The sequence below is a fragment of the Lates calcarifer genome, linkage group LG13 (genome assembly GCF_001640805.2).
Source record: "Lates calcarifer isolate ASB-BC8 linkage group LG13, TLL_Latcal_v3, whole genome shotgun sequence".
Lineage (NCBI taxonomy): Eukaryota > Metazoa > Chordata > Actinopteri > Centropomidae > Lates > Lates calcarifer.
Genome location: NC_066845.1, coordinates 11,505,706 through 11,525,637, shown reverse-complemented (window position 1 = coordinate 11,525,637; position 19,932 = coordinate 11,505,706). Strand labels below are relative to the sequence as shown.

The 19,932-nt window shown below is 40.4% G+C and overlaps 2 protein-coding genes across 15 annotated transcripts in view; both read right to left on the bottom strand.

Annotated features, from left to right (window-relative positions):
• Positions 1–2,732, bottom strand: part of pip5k1bb (phosphatidylinositol-4-phosphate 5-kinase, type I, beta b) — a 33,263-nt gene extending 30,531 nt beyond the window's left edge. Inside the window, exon 1 of one of the 2 annotated variants that reach the window (XM_018668999.2) lies at positions 2,459–2,732. The gene's annotated coding sequence lies outside the window, so the exon portion shown is untranslated. The remainder of the gene's footprint in view (positions 1–2,458) is intronic. The other variant, XM_018669000.2, reaches the window with a different exon arrangement.
• A 162-nt stretch (positions 2,733–2,894) lies between these two features.
• On the bottom strand, positions 2,895–19,615 carry unc45b (unc-45 myosin chaperone B). Of its 13 annotated transcripts, none has more exons than XM_051075345.1 (29): positions 19,476–19,615; positions 18,589–18,750; positions 18,447–18,483; positions 18,171–18,346; positions 17,964–18,053; positions 17,670–17,837; positions 17,360–17,525; positions 17,072–17,242; positions 16,764–16,935; positions 16,332–16,632; positions 15,959–16,053; positions 15,585–15,726; positions 15,360–15,500; positions 15,128–15,255; positions 14,719–14,785; positions 14,386–14,499; positions 14,001–14,116; positions 13,790–13,907; positions 13,528–13,683; positions 10,830–11,935; positions 9,120–9,247; positions 8,969–9,031; positions 8,642–8,881; positions 3,811–3,840; positions 3,675–3,722; positions 3,415–3,475; positions 3,250–3,334; positions 3,101–3,160; positions 2,895–3,006 (listed from the first exon to the last, which is right to left on the bottom strand). In XM_051075345.1, exons 2-20 carry the CDS (start codon positions 18,748–18,750, stop codon positions 11,663–11,665), a joined length of 2,793 nt encoding a protein of 930 aa, XP_050931302.1. In that variant the 5' UTR covers positions 19,476–19,615; the 3' UTR covers positions 2,895–3,006; positions 3,101–3,160; positions 3,250–3,334; positions 3,415–3,475; positions 3,675–3,722; positions 3,811–3,840; positions 8,642–8,881; positions 8,969–9,031; positions 9,120–9,247; positions 10,830–11,662. The 13 variants fall into 13 exon arrangements, with proteins under 13 accessions (XP_050931302.1, XP_050931301.1, XP_050931303.1 ...); XM_051075344.1 differs by lacking the exons at positions 8,642–8,881; positions 8,969–9,031; positions 9,120–9,247 and adding exons at positions 4,553–4,792; positions 4,880–4,942; positions 5,031–5,128; XM_051075346.1 differs by lacking the exons at positions 8,642–8,881; positions 8,969–9,031; positions 9,120–9,247 and adding exons at positions 4,553–4,792; positions 4,880–4,942; positions 5,031–5,128 and having other exon boundaries at positions 3,415–3,450.
• Between the last annotated feature and the right edge of the window lie 317 nt (positions 19,616–19,932).

The following is a 19,932-nucleotide window of genomic DNA, read 5'->3' as shown; positions in this document are numbered from 1 at the left end:
ACACACACACACACAAACATTATGAGGTGCTGAATTTCATTATCACAACACAGTGAGGCATTTTCTTTTTTAAATCAGATGATTATCTTGAATGTAACCAGACCCAACATGGGGCCACACCCCTGTGTGCGGACACGAGGCACACGGGTCAGTCAGACCATTATCAGGAACAAGATGGAGAGAGCTGAGAACTACTGTTCAGGACACTGACTTATGTAACTGTCTTAATAAGCCTCATATGCCTGTTATTTTGGTCCTATCACTACTAGAATCCCATGGTACAGTACGAGCACAGTACACAGAGTGCTCTTTGACCCAAAATCACAAGACAACACTAAAAACCATACAGATGTTAATTATTGTGCTACCTCCTCACGGGAAGTTTATCCAGCAAGAAAAAGATTCACTAATGTTGGTTTAAAAATGAGGCCTTGTGCTTTGAATCAGTGTTCGAATCATGCTTATATGGTTACTAGAGATTCTCATCCACCACTGTCAAAGCTCAAGATGAGAGAAGCGCTGAGGGTCACAAAATAAATTTGATTTGTCTTGACAAGGTTTTGGCTCTGCAGGGCTGTGGCACTTCTGCTGGTACTCAGATGGAAAATATTACATAATGTGCAGATGCTGCTCACTCTGACAAGCAACATATCAGTGTGAGGGCAGCACACGGCACGACGCGGCGTAAGAGCTCAGGTGTTGTTCCCAAAGAGAGCGAGTGCAGGGTGGGGGGAGATTTGCATGAGCCATTTTCCCTTTCAAGCAAGCTGACCGATCCAGGCCGAGCTGGACCGATTCCACTGCCTCCCAGTCAAATGAGGAAGAGACAGGAAGTTCATAAAAGAAACCACAGGCTCATATTCCTGCGTAATACCTCGCCCTTGTCCTTGCCCTTGTCCTGGCTTGACACTGGTCAGATTTGCATGATTATTAATTTTCTGTCTGACATAGGCGCACCAGTTTTGATCCAAATTAGTGACTGTGTCTGAGACTGAAAAGTTTCAAGGAACAGTTCCAAGATATTTTAACATGTGTTGTCTTTATCAGCTGCTTTGCAATCCAGAGAAACGGGCCAGAGTGAAATCAGTTACACTTTACTCTTGAGCCAGCTAAGCCACAAGGGATACCCTCATTTCTAAAGAACACACAAGTCTAATTTTGTCTATTAAGATTCAGTATTTTGTCAGTGATATAATGCCATATAAACACAAGCTCAACAGTTGAACAGCCACTGAATGATAGCTAGTGAGTCCAGTTCCATTCATTGGACACTACCGTTGTTCAGCTTGCTAAAACTAACTGGGCAGCTCTCAATCTCCCAGGATTTATCATCAAAAAACAAAACCAGTGATCTCTTTTTCTCTTTGGATTGACAAAGCTATTTCACAGCCACAGCCCTGAGAATCTTTCGGTGGTGGGATGGGTCCAGGGTGGAAGAATTGCGAAGAGCCTGGCTGCCAAGTACCAGGAGGAGATATGTAGCAGGTCACTGTAAAGAGCGGTGATAATGTGACAGATACTGAGGCTCAGGCCAGTAAATGAAAGGTTGGTCCAGTGCAGATTCTAATAACGTCCCCAGATAATACACTGAATAACGCTGTCACCCGGCCTACAGCAGATTGTGCCAAAGGGATTTAGCAGCTGTACGACTGCACTGCTCTCATGCAGTCAAGTTTCTTAGTAACTAGGCTTACAAAGGTTTTTTTCCCCCTCCAACTGATAACAGGCAATATCTAGACATGAAGGGGTCTTAACATTAACAATACTGTGCACTCATACACACCAGGAGGTCAAGTTCAGATTCACATTATTATCGTGTGAGTGGCATTCTTCCTCTGCCCCCTAAACTGTTACGCAACCTTCAACACAACCTTGCCTCATTTACCATTAGATCAGCAGTCACATAAACAACTACAAAAAAACTTCCCCATTAATTAGGAAACAGCGGCAAAAAGTACATGTTGATACAGCAAACAACAAACAGAGACTGTAAAAGATACACTGTGGGGCAGGCTGGTTGTACGGCAGGCTCAGTAGTAGCAGCAGCAACACTTTAATTCACAGTTAAAGGGTGATATTTACCACCACATTTAATTTCACCTTCACTTACATCATAATGATGGTATAAGAGGAAAAAAAACATAATCTTATGTCTCTATAATCTGACCTTCTGCCCTTTATCCAATCATACAAAAACACATTCTGAGGTGGAGGAGGCTTGTTAGAGAGAGATTCAGTCACCGTGCTAAGGTCAGGTGAGTTATTGTCAGGGAATGACGGACCAGAAACTGAACAGCTGGGTGACTTCTTCCTCCGTTTAAGTGGACACCTGCAATTTTTCACCTGTCGCGACAACAACCCGAGAAGTGGCACTCGGAAACACGAAATGTCAGTGTGTGAGGTGTCTGAGCGTGAGTCAGTCTTACATACAGTGTTTCGCATGATGCATCAAACTCACAGTAATCTTACCACCCAATCGTCTTGTTCTGAGTAGTCGCGTGGAGATGATATTTTTCCTGAGAGTGGCTGCTGCAGTCCTCACAGAAAAGGTTTCTCCTCACGCAGATAATCCCCCAACTCATAAATAAATGCGGTACAGAGTAATATACGCAGTATTTGTTTCCAACACAAGCTGACTGTGGACTGCTGGAGACTCACTCCTCCACTGAGAGCGGCAAGGAGCCTCTGTGTGTGTCTGTGTCCCTGCCCTGCCTCTTTACATACGACCATGCCATTCGGTGCGCCACTGGATACGAAAATAAAAAGCGACCCAAACACGCCCTCTGCAGGATTTTTACGCTGCCATCACTCTTACTTGGATGCACAATGATGGGAATTTTGCAACATAATACAGTAACTTGTGAGGGAGGCACGTGCAACAATAAATCAGGTAGTGTGTTTCATATTTCATATATTTATTTACAAAAATTAAGACGACTAAAGCAGGCTCCATGGTCACGATGAGGAGAGCTGCCATCATCCAATCCAGGAGCACCACAGGTATCTCTAAAGGTGGAAAAAGTCATTTCAGAATGAATATATTTATATCTGCATTTGCACATATTATTGGCTTTATGATGCATATTCAATCTTCACTAACCTTTCACTGGCTCTACCAGAGCTTTGCATCTCTCTCAGAGGTTCAGCCACACCAGAGTCACTGCAACAAGTTCATATTAAACATGAGGACATGATGTTAATGTGATATCACAACAGCTAAACATGTGAATAATAATATATTTCATTTACCTTTCTGACTGTTGATTTTGCTCTTTTCTTTTTTTCTTTTTATAGAAATATACAGTCAGGCCTACTAAGACAAAGACTGCTAAACCTGTGAAATCAAGAGATGGATATTTAGGATGACTGTATAATACACAATAAATACAATACATCATAAAGTTTTGATCTCACCTGATTGTCAGCATTTGAAAGACAAACATTTGAGCCCTGAGCGAAAGTAAGAAGACAGAGACTGGCAGAGTAAAAGCAAGCAGGAATAGCAGTAAAAAGTCAGATTTTCACAATTTTAACAAACAACACTTAATGGAAAGATGCATGTTAAAAGATGTGAGAGAAAGATTTACCACTGGCTGCTGTTAATGCTCATCCAGAAGCAAAACAACCATGGTGTGTGCAGACAAAAATCAGATTTACTGGTGTTCAGAACCTACCAATAACTACTCCACCAACAATGTATCCAGTGGTTGATGATGTGGTATCTGGAGGACAGACCAAAAACTCCAGTCAGAGGTCAATCAAAACAGTGAGCATCATGATGTAAAGTGTGTATCTGCAGGAAAAGCTTACCACTGGGGAAACCACATGTGCTGCTGTGGTCTGGGTTAGAAAATAAAACAAGTGTTACAAAGTGTGATCAGACAAAATAACATCAGTTACTGAACATCAGAAAAGGTATTTAACTATGTAAAGTGTGAGTATGTATTTAAATCTTATTTGGCATCAGGGGTGTTTTGTATTGCTTTTTGTGAAGAGCAGTTCAACAGCTAAAATGTGGCTGTTGAGTTTAAGCAGCATGCAGTGATGGAATTTCCCACCAACAGGAAATCACATCCAAACAGCACCCTCAGCTGGGACTGAGGAGTCCTGACATGCAAAAAAATATAACGTTTCATTCACTAAACAGGTGTATTGAATGGTCACATTTAAATAAGAGTAAATTAAAATGAAAATTCTAATTTGGCACAACACTTTTACATCAGTACCTGGACTCTGTTGCTTTTACCACTTCTTACTACAAAAACCTGAATAAGGGGTTTACATGACAGTGTCACCTTCACTATCAGAGTACACATGTAGAATACTCTGGCTTTTCAAAACTAGCATTAATGAGTTACCCAGTTCACTGAAGTTAATGTATGAGGTTTACACATTTTGAAAATATAAACATCAGTAAAAGGATACTGATGTGGCTGTGAACACAGTTAGTGAGATCTCTCGTGTTCTGGATCATCAAATAATAGGTGTGAATCATTCCAAGAAAACTGCATCATTTAGTATTTACAGGGATTTTGAAAGTAAAAGTATATACCTTTACATTTTCCAGTCTCAATATAACCGTCTTTCCCTTCAAATTCACAGACAGCATCTGCATCAGTAGAGACAAATGCACGACCATCATGTTGGCAGACAGACCGGGGTGGTGGAGGCCCTGTACATTTTTTGATGCCACCACTATTGAACAGCAGCTTGTCGTTGCAGAACACCTTAGTCACATTAGCAGCACATCCTGGAATCTTGCAGAAAGAGATGTTCACAGATCCGTTTCCACCTGTAACACACAACACATCCAGATATCTCACAAAATGTTATTTTTTCCATCATGAGAGTGGTGTAAACAAGAGAAGAGTGCCCTGACCTGCTGTAACTGGAAGACACTGAGAGAGTCCAGCAACAAACAGCAGAAAGATGAAGGTCCAGGCTGTCAAGACAAAAATATCAACTACATTGAAGGCTCTCTGTGGATGTCATCAAACACAGTTTAAGTTGGTGAATTGTCAGAAACTTACTGTTCATGTTGGAGATCAGTGCTGTCAAGACTTTCTGTATCATTAAACCCAATCTTGTTACTTTTCACTGCTGCCCACATATATTGTTCTCACACTTCCTGTTGGAGACACATTTCATCGTCAGAAACCTAAAGATACAGAATACCTAATTCCTCATTTTCTCTACCCTGACACCATCCTGTCATTGACACTCAGTCAGAACCTTTCTTTCGGTCTGTTTGACCTTTATTCCCTCTTCCTTTCTCTTCCTTTACTCGCAGCCCCAAAGGTTCCTTCCCTCCTTCATTCTTTCTACCTCCCCGTATCACATCAAGAACAGGACTGTCTATTGTGCAGTATCACATTTACATCTGTTTGTGATGAGTCATTAATTTTTGTAACTAATGACTCATCTGCACACTGGACACAATGTGCAGAAATGAAAATCTGTCTGAGAAGTGTTGGCATTTATTGTTGGGCAGTTGTTTATAGACATTGAACAATGATTACATGCACTATGTTGCACAACTTATGCATTTACGTCAGATATGAATCAATGTATTTCCCAAAACAGTTTCATTTTTTTTCAGTTTTTTTACATACCAATACATATATGTAGGCACTGGAGAAGAAGATGTGAAGCTAGGAAATAAGGGAATAACAATTCAGCAACTGGTTACATATTCTGTTACTATTACAGGGTATAGTATGACCATAAAACTGAGCAAAAATGATATTTTATTATCTTTTTTTTTTTTTTTTTTTTTTTTTTTTCTTTTTTTTCAGCTCTGTGTACTGCCTCCTTTCATTCATCAGGAACACACAACGCACAAAAAATACGTGTTGCTGAGAAATGCTACACCCTGAGGGGCAGTGAATGACCTAAACACTTAAATATGTGTGCACACACTAAGTTTGACTTGAGAATATGAAGCAGAGAGAACTGCTGCTTCTTGTTCAAAGCTCTAACAAAGCGTCCCCACCCTGTTTTGTCCCCCATCAATCACAAGTCTGCACTGGCAGTAATGTCACATTTCAATACTGGTCCTGTCAGTCTGCTCTGAGACCGAGTAAAAGAGAAAGGATGAGTACATTAGCACTAGTGTAAAACGCTCTCATGCACGTGCCTGCAGGTTTAAAAAGTCAGCAGGTTATGAGGTGATTCGATTAAACGCAGCCTACCTGAAAAGATCCATAGCGCGGATCAGAAGTCGCGAAGATGCCTCAGCGTTCCTCCTCCGAGGATCATTGGATGCACTGGAGGCAGGTGTGGGTGAAGAGTCGCTATATGGCAGGAAACCACGCCCGCCCACCCCAGACAGGGAGAGGGAGGGAGAGAGGAGCACACGGTCATGTGTCATGTGCAATGTCATCTACCTCATGCAGTTGAATTCCAGAGAAAGCTAAACAATGTAAACTATTACACATTATGTGACATGCACGGTCATTTTTGAAGGATCGCCTTCAAGGATCTGAGTAATAAAACCTGTCGTTGAGGATGCTGCAAACCTGTCTCCAAGGAACGAGTGAGCAAGTGTTTTCCAGAGAGTTGCCTTTTTGTAATCGCCATCTAATATATATATTCTGTTGCTAAGGTTTAACTAATATAGCAGTTTACTCAGCTCACACATTCTTAATTGGTTCCAATCTCTGCATTTGGTCACAAGAAATGCTGTAATAATATTTTACTTGAGTCAATATTTCCTCAGAGTGCTGAATCAAGTTATGATTGCTGCAGTTAACACGCAGTTAAGGAAGTGTGACTTTTAAGAGAAGCGGAAAAGATGTAATCACTATGGTTTGTTCATGTACATCAGTTCTAAACTGAAACTGAAACAGTGTGGTGTTATTTCAAGATCATATTTTAGTTTTCATTGTTGTCTAACTACACAAAGGCCAAATAGTAGGACATGGTATAAACAAACTCATGTACACTGATCAGTCTTTAAACGTTCATTCGCTCACCACAAACAGAAAAACTAAATTCCTTCTTCTCAAACAGAGAATGATGCTTCACGGTGGGAAATTCCACATATGAGCTGATTCTTCTGCCAAACCCCCAGACTGCTTTTTTTTTTTTTTTTTCAAAAAGCCTCAGGTTAATTTTGTTACTACACTGTTCAACAACTTGTGAGGAAGTACACACAACAATAAATCAGGTAGTGTGTTTCATATTTCATATATTTATTTACAAAAATTAAGACGACTAAAGCAGGCTCCATGGTCACGATGAGGAGAGCTGCCATCATCCAATCCAGGAGCACCACAGGTATCTCTAAAGGTGGAAAAAGTCATTTCAGAATGAATATATTTATATCTGCATTTGCACATATTATTGGCTTTATGATGCATATTCAATCTTCACTAACCTCTCACTGGCTCTACCAGAGCTTTGCATCTCTCTCAGAGGTTCAGCCACACCAGAGTCACTGCAACAAGTTCATATTAAACATGAGGACATGATGTTAATGTGATATCACAACAGCTAAACATGTGAATAATAATATATTTCATTTACCTTTCTGACTGTTGATTTTGCTCTTTTCTTTTTTTCTTTTTATAGAAATATACAGTCAGGCCTACTAAGACAAAGACTGCTAAACCTGTGAAATCAAGAGATGGATATTTAGGATGACTGTATAATACACAATAAATACAATACATCATAAAGTTTTGATCTCACCTGATTGTCAGCATTTGAAAGACAAACATTTGAGCCCTGAGCGAAAGTAAGAAGACAGAGACTGGCAGAGTAAAAGCAGTAGCAGTAAAAAGTCAGATTTTCACAACTTTAACAAACAACACTTAATGGAAAGATGCATGTTAAAAGATGTGAGAGAAAGATTTACCACTGGCTGCTGTTAATGCTCATCCAGAAGCAAAACAAACATGGAGTGTGCAGACAAAGATCAGATTTACTGGTGTTCAGAACCTACCAATAACTACTCCACCAACAATGTATCCAGTGGTTGATGATGTGGTATCTGGAGGACAGACCAAAAACTCCAGTCAGAGGTCAATCAAAACAGTGAGCATCATGATGTAAAGTGTGTATCTGCAGGAAAAGCTTACCACTGGGGAAACTACATGTGCTGCTGTGGTCTGGGTTAGAAAATAAAACAAGTTTTACAAAGTGTGATCAGACAAAATAACATCAGTTACTGAACATCAGAAAAGGTATTTAACTATGTAAAGTGTGAGTATGTATTTAAATCTTATTTGGCATCAGGGGTGTTTTGTATTGCTTTTTGTGAAGAGCAGTTCAACAGCTAAAATGTGGCTGTTGAGTTTAAGCAGCATGCAGTGAATTTGAATTTCCCATCCATCCAGTCAAACTTAGCTGACGCTGGGTCGAGAGGTGGGGCATACTAAGAAACAACCATTCACATTTACATTCACACCTACACATACCCCCAATATCAGCAGGGTTTGGCTCCTTTTTCTTGAATGTTAAAAAAAACAAAAACAAAAAAACGTCATAACAATAATACTAATGTGCATGTAACCACACTCAATCTGTGACATCCCTTGTGTTCTGGATCATCAAATGACATTTTTAAGAATCACAACTGAATTGCAAGAAAACTGCATTATTTAGTATTAATGGGGATTTTGAAAGTAAAAGTATATACCTTTACATTTTCCAGTCTCAATATAACCGTCTTTCCCTTCAAATTCACAGACAGCATCTGCATCAGTAGAGACAAATGCACGACCATCATGTTGGCAGACAGACCGGGGTGGTGGAGGCCCTGTACATTTTTTGATGCCACCACTATTGAACAGCAGCTTGTCGTTGCAGAACACCTTAGTCACATTAGCAGCACATCCTGGAATCTTGCAGAAAGAGATGTTCACAGATCCGTTTCCACCTGTAACACACAACACATCCAGATATCTCACAAAATGTTATTTTTTCCATCATGAGAGTGGTGTAAACAAGAGAAGAGTGCCCTGACCTGCTGTAACTGGAAGACACTGAGAGAGTCCAGCAACAAACAGCAGAAAGATGAAGGTCCAGGCTGTCAAGACAAAAATATCAACTACATTGAAGGCTCTCTGTGGATGTCATCAAACACAGTTTAAGTTGGTGAATTGTCAGAAACTTACTGTTCATGTTGGAGATCAGTGCTGTCAAGACTTTCTGTATCATTAAACCCAATCTTGTTACTTTTCACTGCTGCCCACATATATTGTTCTCACACTTCCTGTTGGAGACACATTTCATCGTCAGAAACCTAAAGATACAAGATACAAACATTGAACCTGACTGCTCCTTTCTTTCAGTCGGTTTGACCTTTATGATATTAAATCTTCACACAATCTCCACTTCCTCCAGTTATGTTCTTCTTCAGCTCTTCCCTCTTGAATAGTTTTCTTTCTCATATTTGATCAATAAATATAACCTGCCTCTTCTATTATACCCACAGCCCTAAAGGTTCCTTCCCTCCTGTCCAACAACATGCCAGTGACTCACTTGCACGAGAAGCACTGATGCACTGGTGCCTCTTGTGCAAGATAAAGAACTGTAAATCAGTCTGAGAAGTGATGGTATTTATTGCAGTTATTGTTAACATTTAACAATAATTACATGCACTATGTTGCACAACTTTTAAATATATGTCAGATATGACACATTTGCTTTCCTAAATCAGTTTCATTTTGGATAAGACTGTAGATCACAGTGTAATTACCCAGGAATTACAGTATAACTAGTCACACGCAACAAGACATATATGTGGGCACTGGGGAAGAGGATGTGAAGTTATGGAATAAGTCAGTTCAGCAGCTTTTACTTTACTTACTATTCAACTACTGGGTGCCTATTCTATTTCTATTACAGGGTACAGTATGACCATAAAACTGAGCAAAAAATCTGGATGTTTCAGGGAAGACTGAGTAAAGTAATGTCACTTAATTTCAAAATGACTACATGTTGACAATCTGATAACACTTGAAAATCTTGTGAATTTTCTCCCTGGCAATTGTGTTTGACTAGCATTAGCCTATAAGGTACAAGCTTTTCAGCTCTGTGCACGGCCTCCTTTCATCCCAGGAAATAAATACAAATATAACAGCATAAAGATTAAATACAAGTCATGACACATATATGTGGTCGATATAGTTTTCTGACAGCACACAGTGCAGTTAATTTAGTTTATTCTTCCATGTTTTGAGGTGAGTAAAACTGAACTGCCATTGTGGTGTTCTTTGTATTGAAACATTAAATTGAACAGAGAGAGGCAGAGGAAGATATGCAGTTTCTTTGCAATTTCTTTTACCCAGCACCAAAAATAAAAGCAAAGTCAGTTCATTAAAATCATAAACAGTAGAAATAAGTCAGAAAGTCTTTAACACTCCTGGAAACAGTGAGAATCGTCTCTACGAGATGACAGAAAGGACACTTAACGTGTACAGGGTGCCTCTTGATCAAAGCCTTAACACAGCATCTCCACAGCACTTTCCCTCAAGTCTGTACAGGCAGTAGTTACACATTTCAATACTGGTCCTGTCATTCTGTTCTGGTCTAAGGTGAGACCGAGTTAAGAAAAAGGATCAGTCAGACTATGACTCAGATATTGCGGTAGGTATCTCACCAAACAACTGTTTTTTTGTTTTTTTGGTTTGTTTGTTTGTTTTTTTTTTATCTGTGGGTCAGGTAGCCGTGTGAGACGCCATCATGCACGTGTCTACAGGTTAAAAAGTCAGCAGGCTAAGAGGTGATTTCCAGTTTATTGTAATGATATGATGATATCATCCTATCATGATTGATATGATGATTAATAATAGTCTAGCAGTCTTTGATTAAATGTAGCCTACCTGAAAAGATCCCGATTAGAGGCTGTGAAACCGCCTCACCAGTCCCACCAGTTCCTCTGAGTATCTGACAAGTGTCTGATAAAAATCTGCCACCCTACGGCACCCTGCCCGCCTCTCCCATGGGCGGGGATGTCTTGCTGTTTATCCCCCAGATGATCCACAATGACCAATGTGTTAAAAATTGTATTAGCCTACTTTTAATGACTGAGATTGAGAAGATTTAACACACACACACACACAGAGACATATAACGCCCACACCACAAAGCAAGTCTCATTACTAATGGTTGTGGTATAAATATGTGCTCATTTTTTATAGTCAGCATCTTAAAATGTGTATTCGAGTCACATTGCATTGTTGGGATTTTATCAATATGTCAGTCAACTTGTTTCATCTGTTTAGTTTGTTTCAATCTCTTTTTTAGTTTGTTTTTGTGTCTGTTGATGTACATTCATACAACAGTTCAGTATTATTTCAAGATTTTTCGTTTTTATTATTTTTGTTGTCTAACTACACAAAGGTCAAACAGTGGGACGTGGTATAAACAAATACATGTAAACTGATCAGTCTTTAAACGTTCATTCGTAGTTACAGTTCAGCACACACAGAAAAAAAATCATCCTTTCAAACAGAGAATGATGCTTCATAGTGAGAAATTCCACATAATGGGCAACTCAAGCTTCAAACAGCCCTTGTTTAAAAAAAACTGAATATCTTTAGAGATTTGGAGCCAGGTTTAGTAACCTTTTAATATATTCGAAGTGGAAAAAACATTTGAAAAAAAAGTCTCTATTTAACAGAGGAAATAAAGAAAAAGGTCCATTGCTGTTATTTTAAGAGGGGCTGGTGAAGGGTTTGATGAGACCCAGATCCATAGCTCTGACCAGGCATGCGCGTGCCGCGTCAATGGGCTCCTGCCTCTTGGGATTGTCCTCGGCCTTGCCGATCACTGAGAGGATTTCCAGTATCTCGCTCTCAATCAGCTTCTTGGCCAGCTCGTTGTCATCTGAGTTGAGCATGTTGTAGATAATCACAAGGCCACGGTGTTGGATCCTGGGGTTGACATGAAGACATAACCTCTGCAGGATCTCGAGCCACTGGGTCGTCTGTTGGGAGAGATCAGTCATCCAGTCAGCAAGTCACTGACACCATGAAGTGTGTGAGTGTGTCACATGCTGCTTTAAAGTTTGGACAGTTTTGAACACCATTCTTAACAGTGGAGTCTATAACTTAAAATGAGGGATTGGGTGATTTAGTTTTGTGTATGAATGTTCATCAATTTTCTAGCCACAGGAAATAACTGTCTGCGTGAAAAACATGCCACTGGTGACTTTTTACTAATGTCAGCCCTATGATTTAGACATAGCAACGTATCAGCATCCCCATAGCCAGCTATAAGGTCACTGAGGTCCAGTCATGGCGTGTGTGTGTGAGTGAGTAAGTGAGTGATGATGATGATGATGTGTGAATGACCTTATTCTGTGAACCAAAGTATTTTGACATTTTTTAAAAACCCCTAGGCTGTTGCCTAAACGCTGCCTGGTTGTAATCAAATAAGATTTACCAGCCAATCAGACCATATTTCTCTAGCTAGCTAACAGTACTAAAGTTCTCAAAACAGGTTGCTTGCAGCATCTGTGGTATATAAATTCTCATTATTTCTGATATTGCCCTTTGGATTTACTGACAAGAGACTTGTTAAGCATAAGTTTAGGGATGCAATCAATACTTTGTTTCTCTTTGGGTTCAGGGTTCTTGGTTCAATAATCATATTGATGTAAATGGATAATCATTGCCAGTCAGAGTACGTTGCAGTTACTTATTTAAAAATCCAGAATATTTTCAACTATTTGTCCTAAAACTCGATTTGCTTGTTTGTAGGTTAAACTCTGATTCACACACATTAAAAATTCGCCAGAATGCACAAAATCACATGTCTGAAACCTGGGGAAAAGTAAAAAGTGTACACCTATAAAATAGACCTGTTCTACTTATGCCTCTGGACCTCAGTTAAGAGTTTGCCCTGGCTACAGCCCTATGTAACAGCTTGCATACACACTGGGGCCGTGGATTTTTAAATGTAGGCAGCTACAGGGTAATGAAAGTATGCTATGAAGCTGCATTTTGGGAAGAGCAGGATCCATTGTTTTTGTCTCCCAAGTACAGTATTAAATCACTGCTTGTGATGTGCAGTTTGAAAACCAAACTTAACCTCAGCTACAGTATTGTAGGTCTGTGTTCAGACCAGCTGCAGATAATAGGCTATTTTGGGAGACATCAATAAAAGTGCACAAAATGCTCCCACCTGTCACAAGTCTACAGAGTGCTGCAGATCTTAGAGGTGTGTCAAATGAACTGCATTTTATCTCTTGCCTCAAAACATAGATAATGCAGTGCTGCACAATGCTCCAAATATAACAACCAGGAGGGTAAAGTCTTTGTTTTTCCCTGTGAGATCAAATTTAAAGTCAAATTGAATCTGAACATTTTCTCTTTCATAAGGTTCAAAGAGAGAGTTGTGTTATGTTATGTGTTGTACAGGTTATTTGCTCCTGTTGAATCCACCAGGTAGTGTGAGTTATCAGTTGCTGAAGGAAAGCTAACCAGAAGATTTTTAATAGTGGGTCACACATGCCTTTATACCAGACTTTGATTCATATTCTACAGTAAAAACACCAGTCAAAACTGTTGTACATACCACAAGAGTGAGTTTGGTGCAGAGCTTCTTCTGAGCAGCAGTGAGCATGGCCAGAGCTCCAGCTGCAGCTATCTGGAGATTGTCGTCATCCTCGCCACATAGCAGAACCAGCAGCTTCATCTTGTCATTGCCATCTTCAAGGTAACGATCTTGGACCTAAAGCAAACAGATGATATTTTACACTCTCACGTCTGATAGAAAACTTTGTTTACACACAGTTTGTACAGGCTAGCAGAGATTTTAGCTACTTGTCTGTTCTCACCTCTTTACAAGTCACAAGGTTGCACATGCATTCAGTGGCAGCCTGTCGGATCTGATCGTGCTCCTCAAACATGTAGTTCTCGATCTCTGGCAGAGCTTTCTCCTTCACAATCTTTACTCTAGGGAATAGATGAAGGATAAGGTGAGAAACCACAATAAGGCAAGACCTGACCCAGTGTTGTGTGATGGTAAAAGATGGTAAAAGATGTCACCTTAGTTTTTCACTGAAACCGGCCAAGTTGGTGAGGCCTTTCAGAGCTTCAAAGTTCTGCATCCCATCTCTGTCTGTGTGAAGGAGGCTAACCAAAGGCCGCACCACCTCGTACACCTGTCAACCAAGAAACAGCTGGGTCTGTATTCAACCTATAAACTGCCAACAGGCTATCACAGCAATTTGAAACTTTCTGTAAATTCTGTATCATCTTCCAGTATATAGCAGAGAAACACCAGGAAGTAAAACCAGGAAATGTTAAAAGTGAAACAAAAGGGAATTAGGATGAATATGCTAGCTCAGTAAATTTCCATTCCCTTTCTCCCACCATCACATCAAACGGGATTGCCGTTGAAGTAAACAGGAGTTATTGTTGTGTGTCTTACCCTCTCGCCAGGGAAAGCAATTTCTGGGTTGGAGATAGCTGCAATCTTGGCAAGGGCGTGGCTTGCCTTCACCTTTCCAGCATCTGTCCCTTCCAGAGCAAGTGGTATCAAAGCCTGAGGGCAGAGCAACAGTTCAGCACAGTAGCAAACAACAGTGGGAATACTATAGTTTGCAAGAACTAGTTTGTCTGAGTAATAGCAGTATTCAGCACTTCTGCTTTCGACTGTTTTTCTGGGGATTCACCAGTGGAAAAAGTGAGAGATTCCCTCATTGCATTGTGACTTCATGGAGTGTCATAGATTCACTTGCACATTCCTAAATCTGTCACTCACCTTTCCCCCACCTTGGGCTACAATGGTACCACGATCTTTGGGATCCTCTGATAACGCCAAGAAAACCCTAAAGTTAAAAAATATAAAACAGGTTCAACAATCGTGTATGTCTGAGCAATGTTGCAGTTTATAGCGGGTTGGGCTACACATGAAATGTGATGTATGAATTTGTGTTTTAGCCTGCAAATATTCAGGGAAAAAAGTGTAGTCCTCACTGACATGGCAGAAATTCAAAAATGTGTGACAAAACGGAAAAAGCCATTTGTTTCCATTGTCTAAGCTCTAGATGATTCATCGCATGTGATGACTCAAGTTTTGTTTCTTGGGGATTTCAGTAAGCAAAGTCTGAAGAGTCTGATCACAGAGAGGAGTGCCTCCTCATCACTTAGCTATGAGATTTTTCACACACCTTGACAACATCTCTTTGGTCTGGTCGGTCAGGATGGCGTTATCTGCTTTGACCATGACGGCAAGAGCTGATGTGACACCAGCCTTCAGCAGCCTTTTCACTCTCATCTTTATAAAGTCTTTCTTGTCCTGAGAAAAGAGAGTGCACACAGTGGGTGCATGCATGCATATGTGTAGCATTTCCTGCTCTGCTGACGTCAAGAGAGTGTTTTTCTTTTCTTTTCTTTTTTTACCTTCGGGTGTTGCTCAGGCACGTGTTGCTTTGAGAACTTTGCCAGCTGAACCAACTCTGGGATGATTTCCTTCTTCTCATAGCAGTTGGTGCAGTTAACCAGGGTGCAAGCTACTGAATATAGGATCGTCTTATCCTTAGACTAAAATACAGAGAAAGAAGAAAAGTTATTTCTAATGTCTGATCAGATGTGTTGTATATTTTATTATGACTGTTATCTCCATACCTTGGCCAGTTCAAACATGGCTTTCAAGGCAGCCTCATCCTCAACAAAGTCATCTTTCACATCAGCATCATTAGTCAGATAAGCAAGACCCTCAATAGCCCACTTCCTTGTTTTGGTATCAATCTGGGGATTACAGAGCCACCTGGAGTAAAACAAGGAAACATTTATTAAGTGTTATTAACAGTGAGGATATACAGTAGTGGGTGTTTAGTGTATTTTTTTTTAAATACAGTTAGTTTTCTCACCAATTTTCCACATACTGCCATTTTTTTTATATCATTGTGTATGATTACCCATTAGATTCCAGCAAGATTATGTGAATAATATCAAGGATATTTACAAGAAGACCAAGAAGATTGCATGTGAGTACTCACTTTCTGCATTGCTTGGCCAGCTTCTCTGTGGAGCCCTCAGCAAACTGCCTCATACTGTAATCATCACCTCCAGCTGAACCCAGTTTACAGAGCCCCTGAAGAGGACATATGCATGAGTCACACTTTTTTCCTATCATAAAGTGAGCAACAGGATATTTTAAGTATAATAAGTATAGTTGTGCAACAGTAGCTTCTCGCTACGCTTTTATGTTCCTGTTTTGTACTGTTGATACTTCTTACTGCAATGTTTTAATAATGTGTTGTACTCTTATTCTTTATTGTGTGTGAGCTGTGGTAAAAAAAAAAAAATGTATGACCTGTCTTTGAATGATAAAATTCTGCAATATTATGTTCTTTCTCAAGCAACACTTACCACCAGTGAGCGTATTTTAATTCTCTCATTCTTGGTCTTCTTGTAAATATCCTTGAGCAGTGACACACCATTGGTAATAATGAAAGAGGCGCGGCTCATTTTTGAGGAGGCATGAATCAGCGCCTCCACAGCGACCATCTGGTCCACCTCACGCTCCGAGCCACACAGCGCCACCATCATCTCCATGATGCCTTGATGTCCAACCAGAGCGTTACCGACATCAAACGGGCCCTGCAGCAGCCCTGAGATGGTGTTGACTGCATGAATGGTCTTGTCCATGTTGTTGGGGTCAATTTTGGATCTGTAGAAAAGGAAGGGAGAACAAGCCAAAGAAAGAAAGTGATTACATAAGTTTTGTCATCTTGTTCTCCAAATATACACGATCTTGGCTATAACCGTGGTAAATGGGGGATCTCTGTTTTATAGACGTACTTGATATATTCGTCGCATATATCCCTGAAGTTGTTTCTCTCTGGGTCACATTTGAGGTCGTCATAGAGCTTGTTGAGGAGCACGCTGGCAATCAGCTGTGTGTTCTCTGTTAAGGGCAGCTGGTCTGGCAGTTCAGGAACCTGACCACACACTTTGAGGATCTTCTTCAGACCTGGAGAACAAACACATACAGTATATGCATACGTGGATATCTGCTGAATACACCAAGCCAGGGAGTCTAGGGTGCAACACAGCAATGGACTGTAGCTCAAACCAAATAAGTGACCTAATGTAGCTGTCTGGCTCACCGTGATCAATGGTGAAGAGGGTCCTGGTGTTGTCTTTCTCTTTTTTGTCTTTGCGAGGTACGTTCTTGGTCAGGAGGTTCAGAGCCTGGTCTCTGCCATGGCCGGACACCTTCTTACTGGCAACCATCTCCAGCAGCGAGAGAAGAATGGTTTTCAGGTCCTTAGCTGCATCTGCAGAGGGGCAGGTGATATGAAAGATTGTATGTCTCAGTCAGTATTGCTGTGAAGAAAAATACCATCAGCAGCATAGCTGAAGCCATACAGATATGGATGATGATTGTGTCTCACCCAAAACCAAGGCTTCTTCTTTCCCATATTCCCTTGTATCTCCACCAGTGAGGGAGTCGTTAATGCATTGGAAGAGGTTGCAGGTTGCCAGTGCGATCTCCTCATTGTCAATAGCCATGATGCTGCACATCTTATCAATGCCCACCATGTGAATTATAGCCATGGCCTGTTTAGGGGAGTGAAAACAAATGTGCATTTTGTGAGTAAAATGCCATAAGAGTAATAACATCTGCATTTCACAGTTGGAACATGTTTTGGATTCCCATTAACTTTCTGATTTTCACTGTGCATTTTTACAGACTATGCTCACCCGAGCTTTGTGTCCTGTGCACATCCCTGACAAAGTACGAACAGCAGCCAGAATCATCTCCGGTTTGCCTGTCTCTATCATGTTGAGCAACAGTGGTACGCCGTTGTTCTGGAAGATTCTCTCTGCTCCGGCATCTTCTCTTGATAGCACAATCAGATTATTGGCAGCCTAGACATAAAAGAGGAAGTAGTGCAGTGTAAAACCACAGATGAACTTTGCACCCACATCCTAACAATAAAAATAGGAAGCTTGCTCATAGAGACTTTTTTTTCCCAAATTGTAGAAAGTACCCACTTTTTCCCTTTTGTCCTTTTCCATTTCTTCATCAAGGAGAATGTCAAACATGTTCTGTACCCTGGAATCTGTGGAGAATGTTGTTTTGAGCTGTGGAGAAAAAGTGTAACTCTAAGTGAAACTGAAAACATTTAGCAGGGCTGATTTGATGTCATAGATCAGTGAATGCTGGGTGCACTTACGTGTGTCATTCTGTTAAATTCTTACCTTGGCCTGGATGTCTGCCCCCAGCCTGCGGAGAGTCTCCAGGAAGGTCTTGTTCTTTGGTTCAAGGGTAGCACATCTCTGCACATCTTTGAACGCCATATCTAGTTTTCCTAGCTTCTCCAGAGCCTGGCATCGCCGATACAAAGCTTTAATGTCTTTTGCATCAACATCAATTGCTAAAAAAGGGGGGGAAGAATCATAATGAGCTTGTTTAAAATTAATGTCGCTCTTCTATTACTCCTGTTGGTTAAATGTCTACAATATTTATTTCTCTACCTTTAGATGCATCAGATGCTGCACTGGTGTAGTTTTCCTGTAACAAAAAAGAAATTTAAATGAAAGTCCATTTTCTAGAGGAATGAATTTTTTTTTTATTTTTTTTTTTATTTTGTATGCTCTGATTTACCCGCCTGCTTACCTTTTTTAGGTAGCACGCAGATCTGTTCCTGTGAATGACAGCCAGCACCTTTTTGTCCTTGCACACCTTGATGGCTTTTGTGTAGCATTCAATGGCCTTGTCAATATCTCCAGCCTGGAAGAATTTATTTCCCTCGTCTTTTAACTGTATTGGGTCTTCCATCTGGTAGAAAATGGAATTATCACATATGAAATATAAAAGCTACAGATTAGAAAACCTTTGAGTATTTCATGAATTCATCACATCACATTGCCATCAAATTTCCAAAGTCTAATTTCAGTGTCATCAGTCAATCAAATGTATGTGTAGTATTGTAACTGTAATGAAGCCACCAGTGCTTCATAGCAAAGTCACGCCATCATCACCTCATCACATAAAGGGATTTCTAGATAAAATTCAATCAAGCTAAAGGTTAGAAACAAATGTTCTGAACAATTTTATTCTTTTTTTGGTCATTTCAAAGGTAAAGAGCATTAGAGTAGAGGTGAAGAAGCAGTTCAAAACCAATACAGATGTTCAGCATAGCCCCTTATTTCACATTCACCCTGGAGAACAGTAATCATAATCTGTCAGCATAATAATTGTGGCATTAGAAAGGTTTTTATTCTCACCATTCTTGCTAATAGGCGTCCTGCTAACCTGGGTGACCTGGAGCAAATGGCCATGCACATGCTATCTCTAACTTTAAATGGCCTCCCCTCAGGCCTTATTTGGGCATGGTCTCGTACCCCAGTTGGAGCCTTGCAACAAATGCCACTTTCCCAATGGACAGACACCATCACCTCGTGCCCCCATGACAGGCACAGTCAATCCCCCTCTGTGACACTTATTCTAACTACTCCTTGCATTGACACAAAAAAGAGGACTCTGTGGAAGCTGTACCGTACCTTTCTGTTGTGTGGTGTGTTTTGCTTGATCCTCTTCTGTTTTCTTTATCTTTATCTTCTTTTTTTTTTTCTCCTGCGTAGACGGTCTGCACCCCCTGTTGCTAGTTTGTTAGTTGCAAACTTTTTCTATCTTGTGTAACCTTCCCCCACTAACACCTCAATTTATATTTATGCAGGATGTCAATGAGGGGGGGCAGGACTAGGGTGGACCATCCATCACACACAGGGGTTCATTCAAAGTATACAAAAACCCCTAAAAACTATTTTATACTAAAGGTCATAATAAACCATAATTGCTTGTGCTGCAACAAATATCCTTCCAGTGCATTTGAACTGTCCAAAGCTTTATGAACAAAACAGTTATTTTCCATTCAATAAATTCTGTGAGAAAGACCCCCCTCAAAGATGGTCTGCTCCTGATAAGGTCTATTTAGGGCACAGACAGCTGAGAAGAACT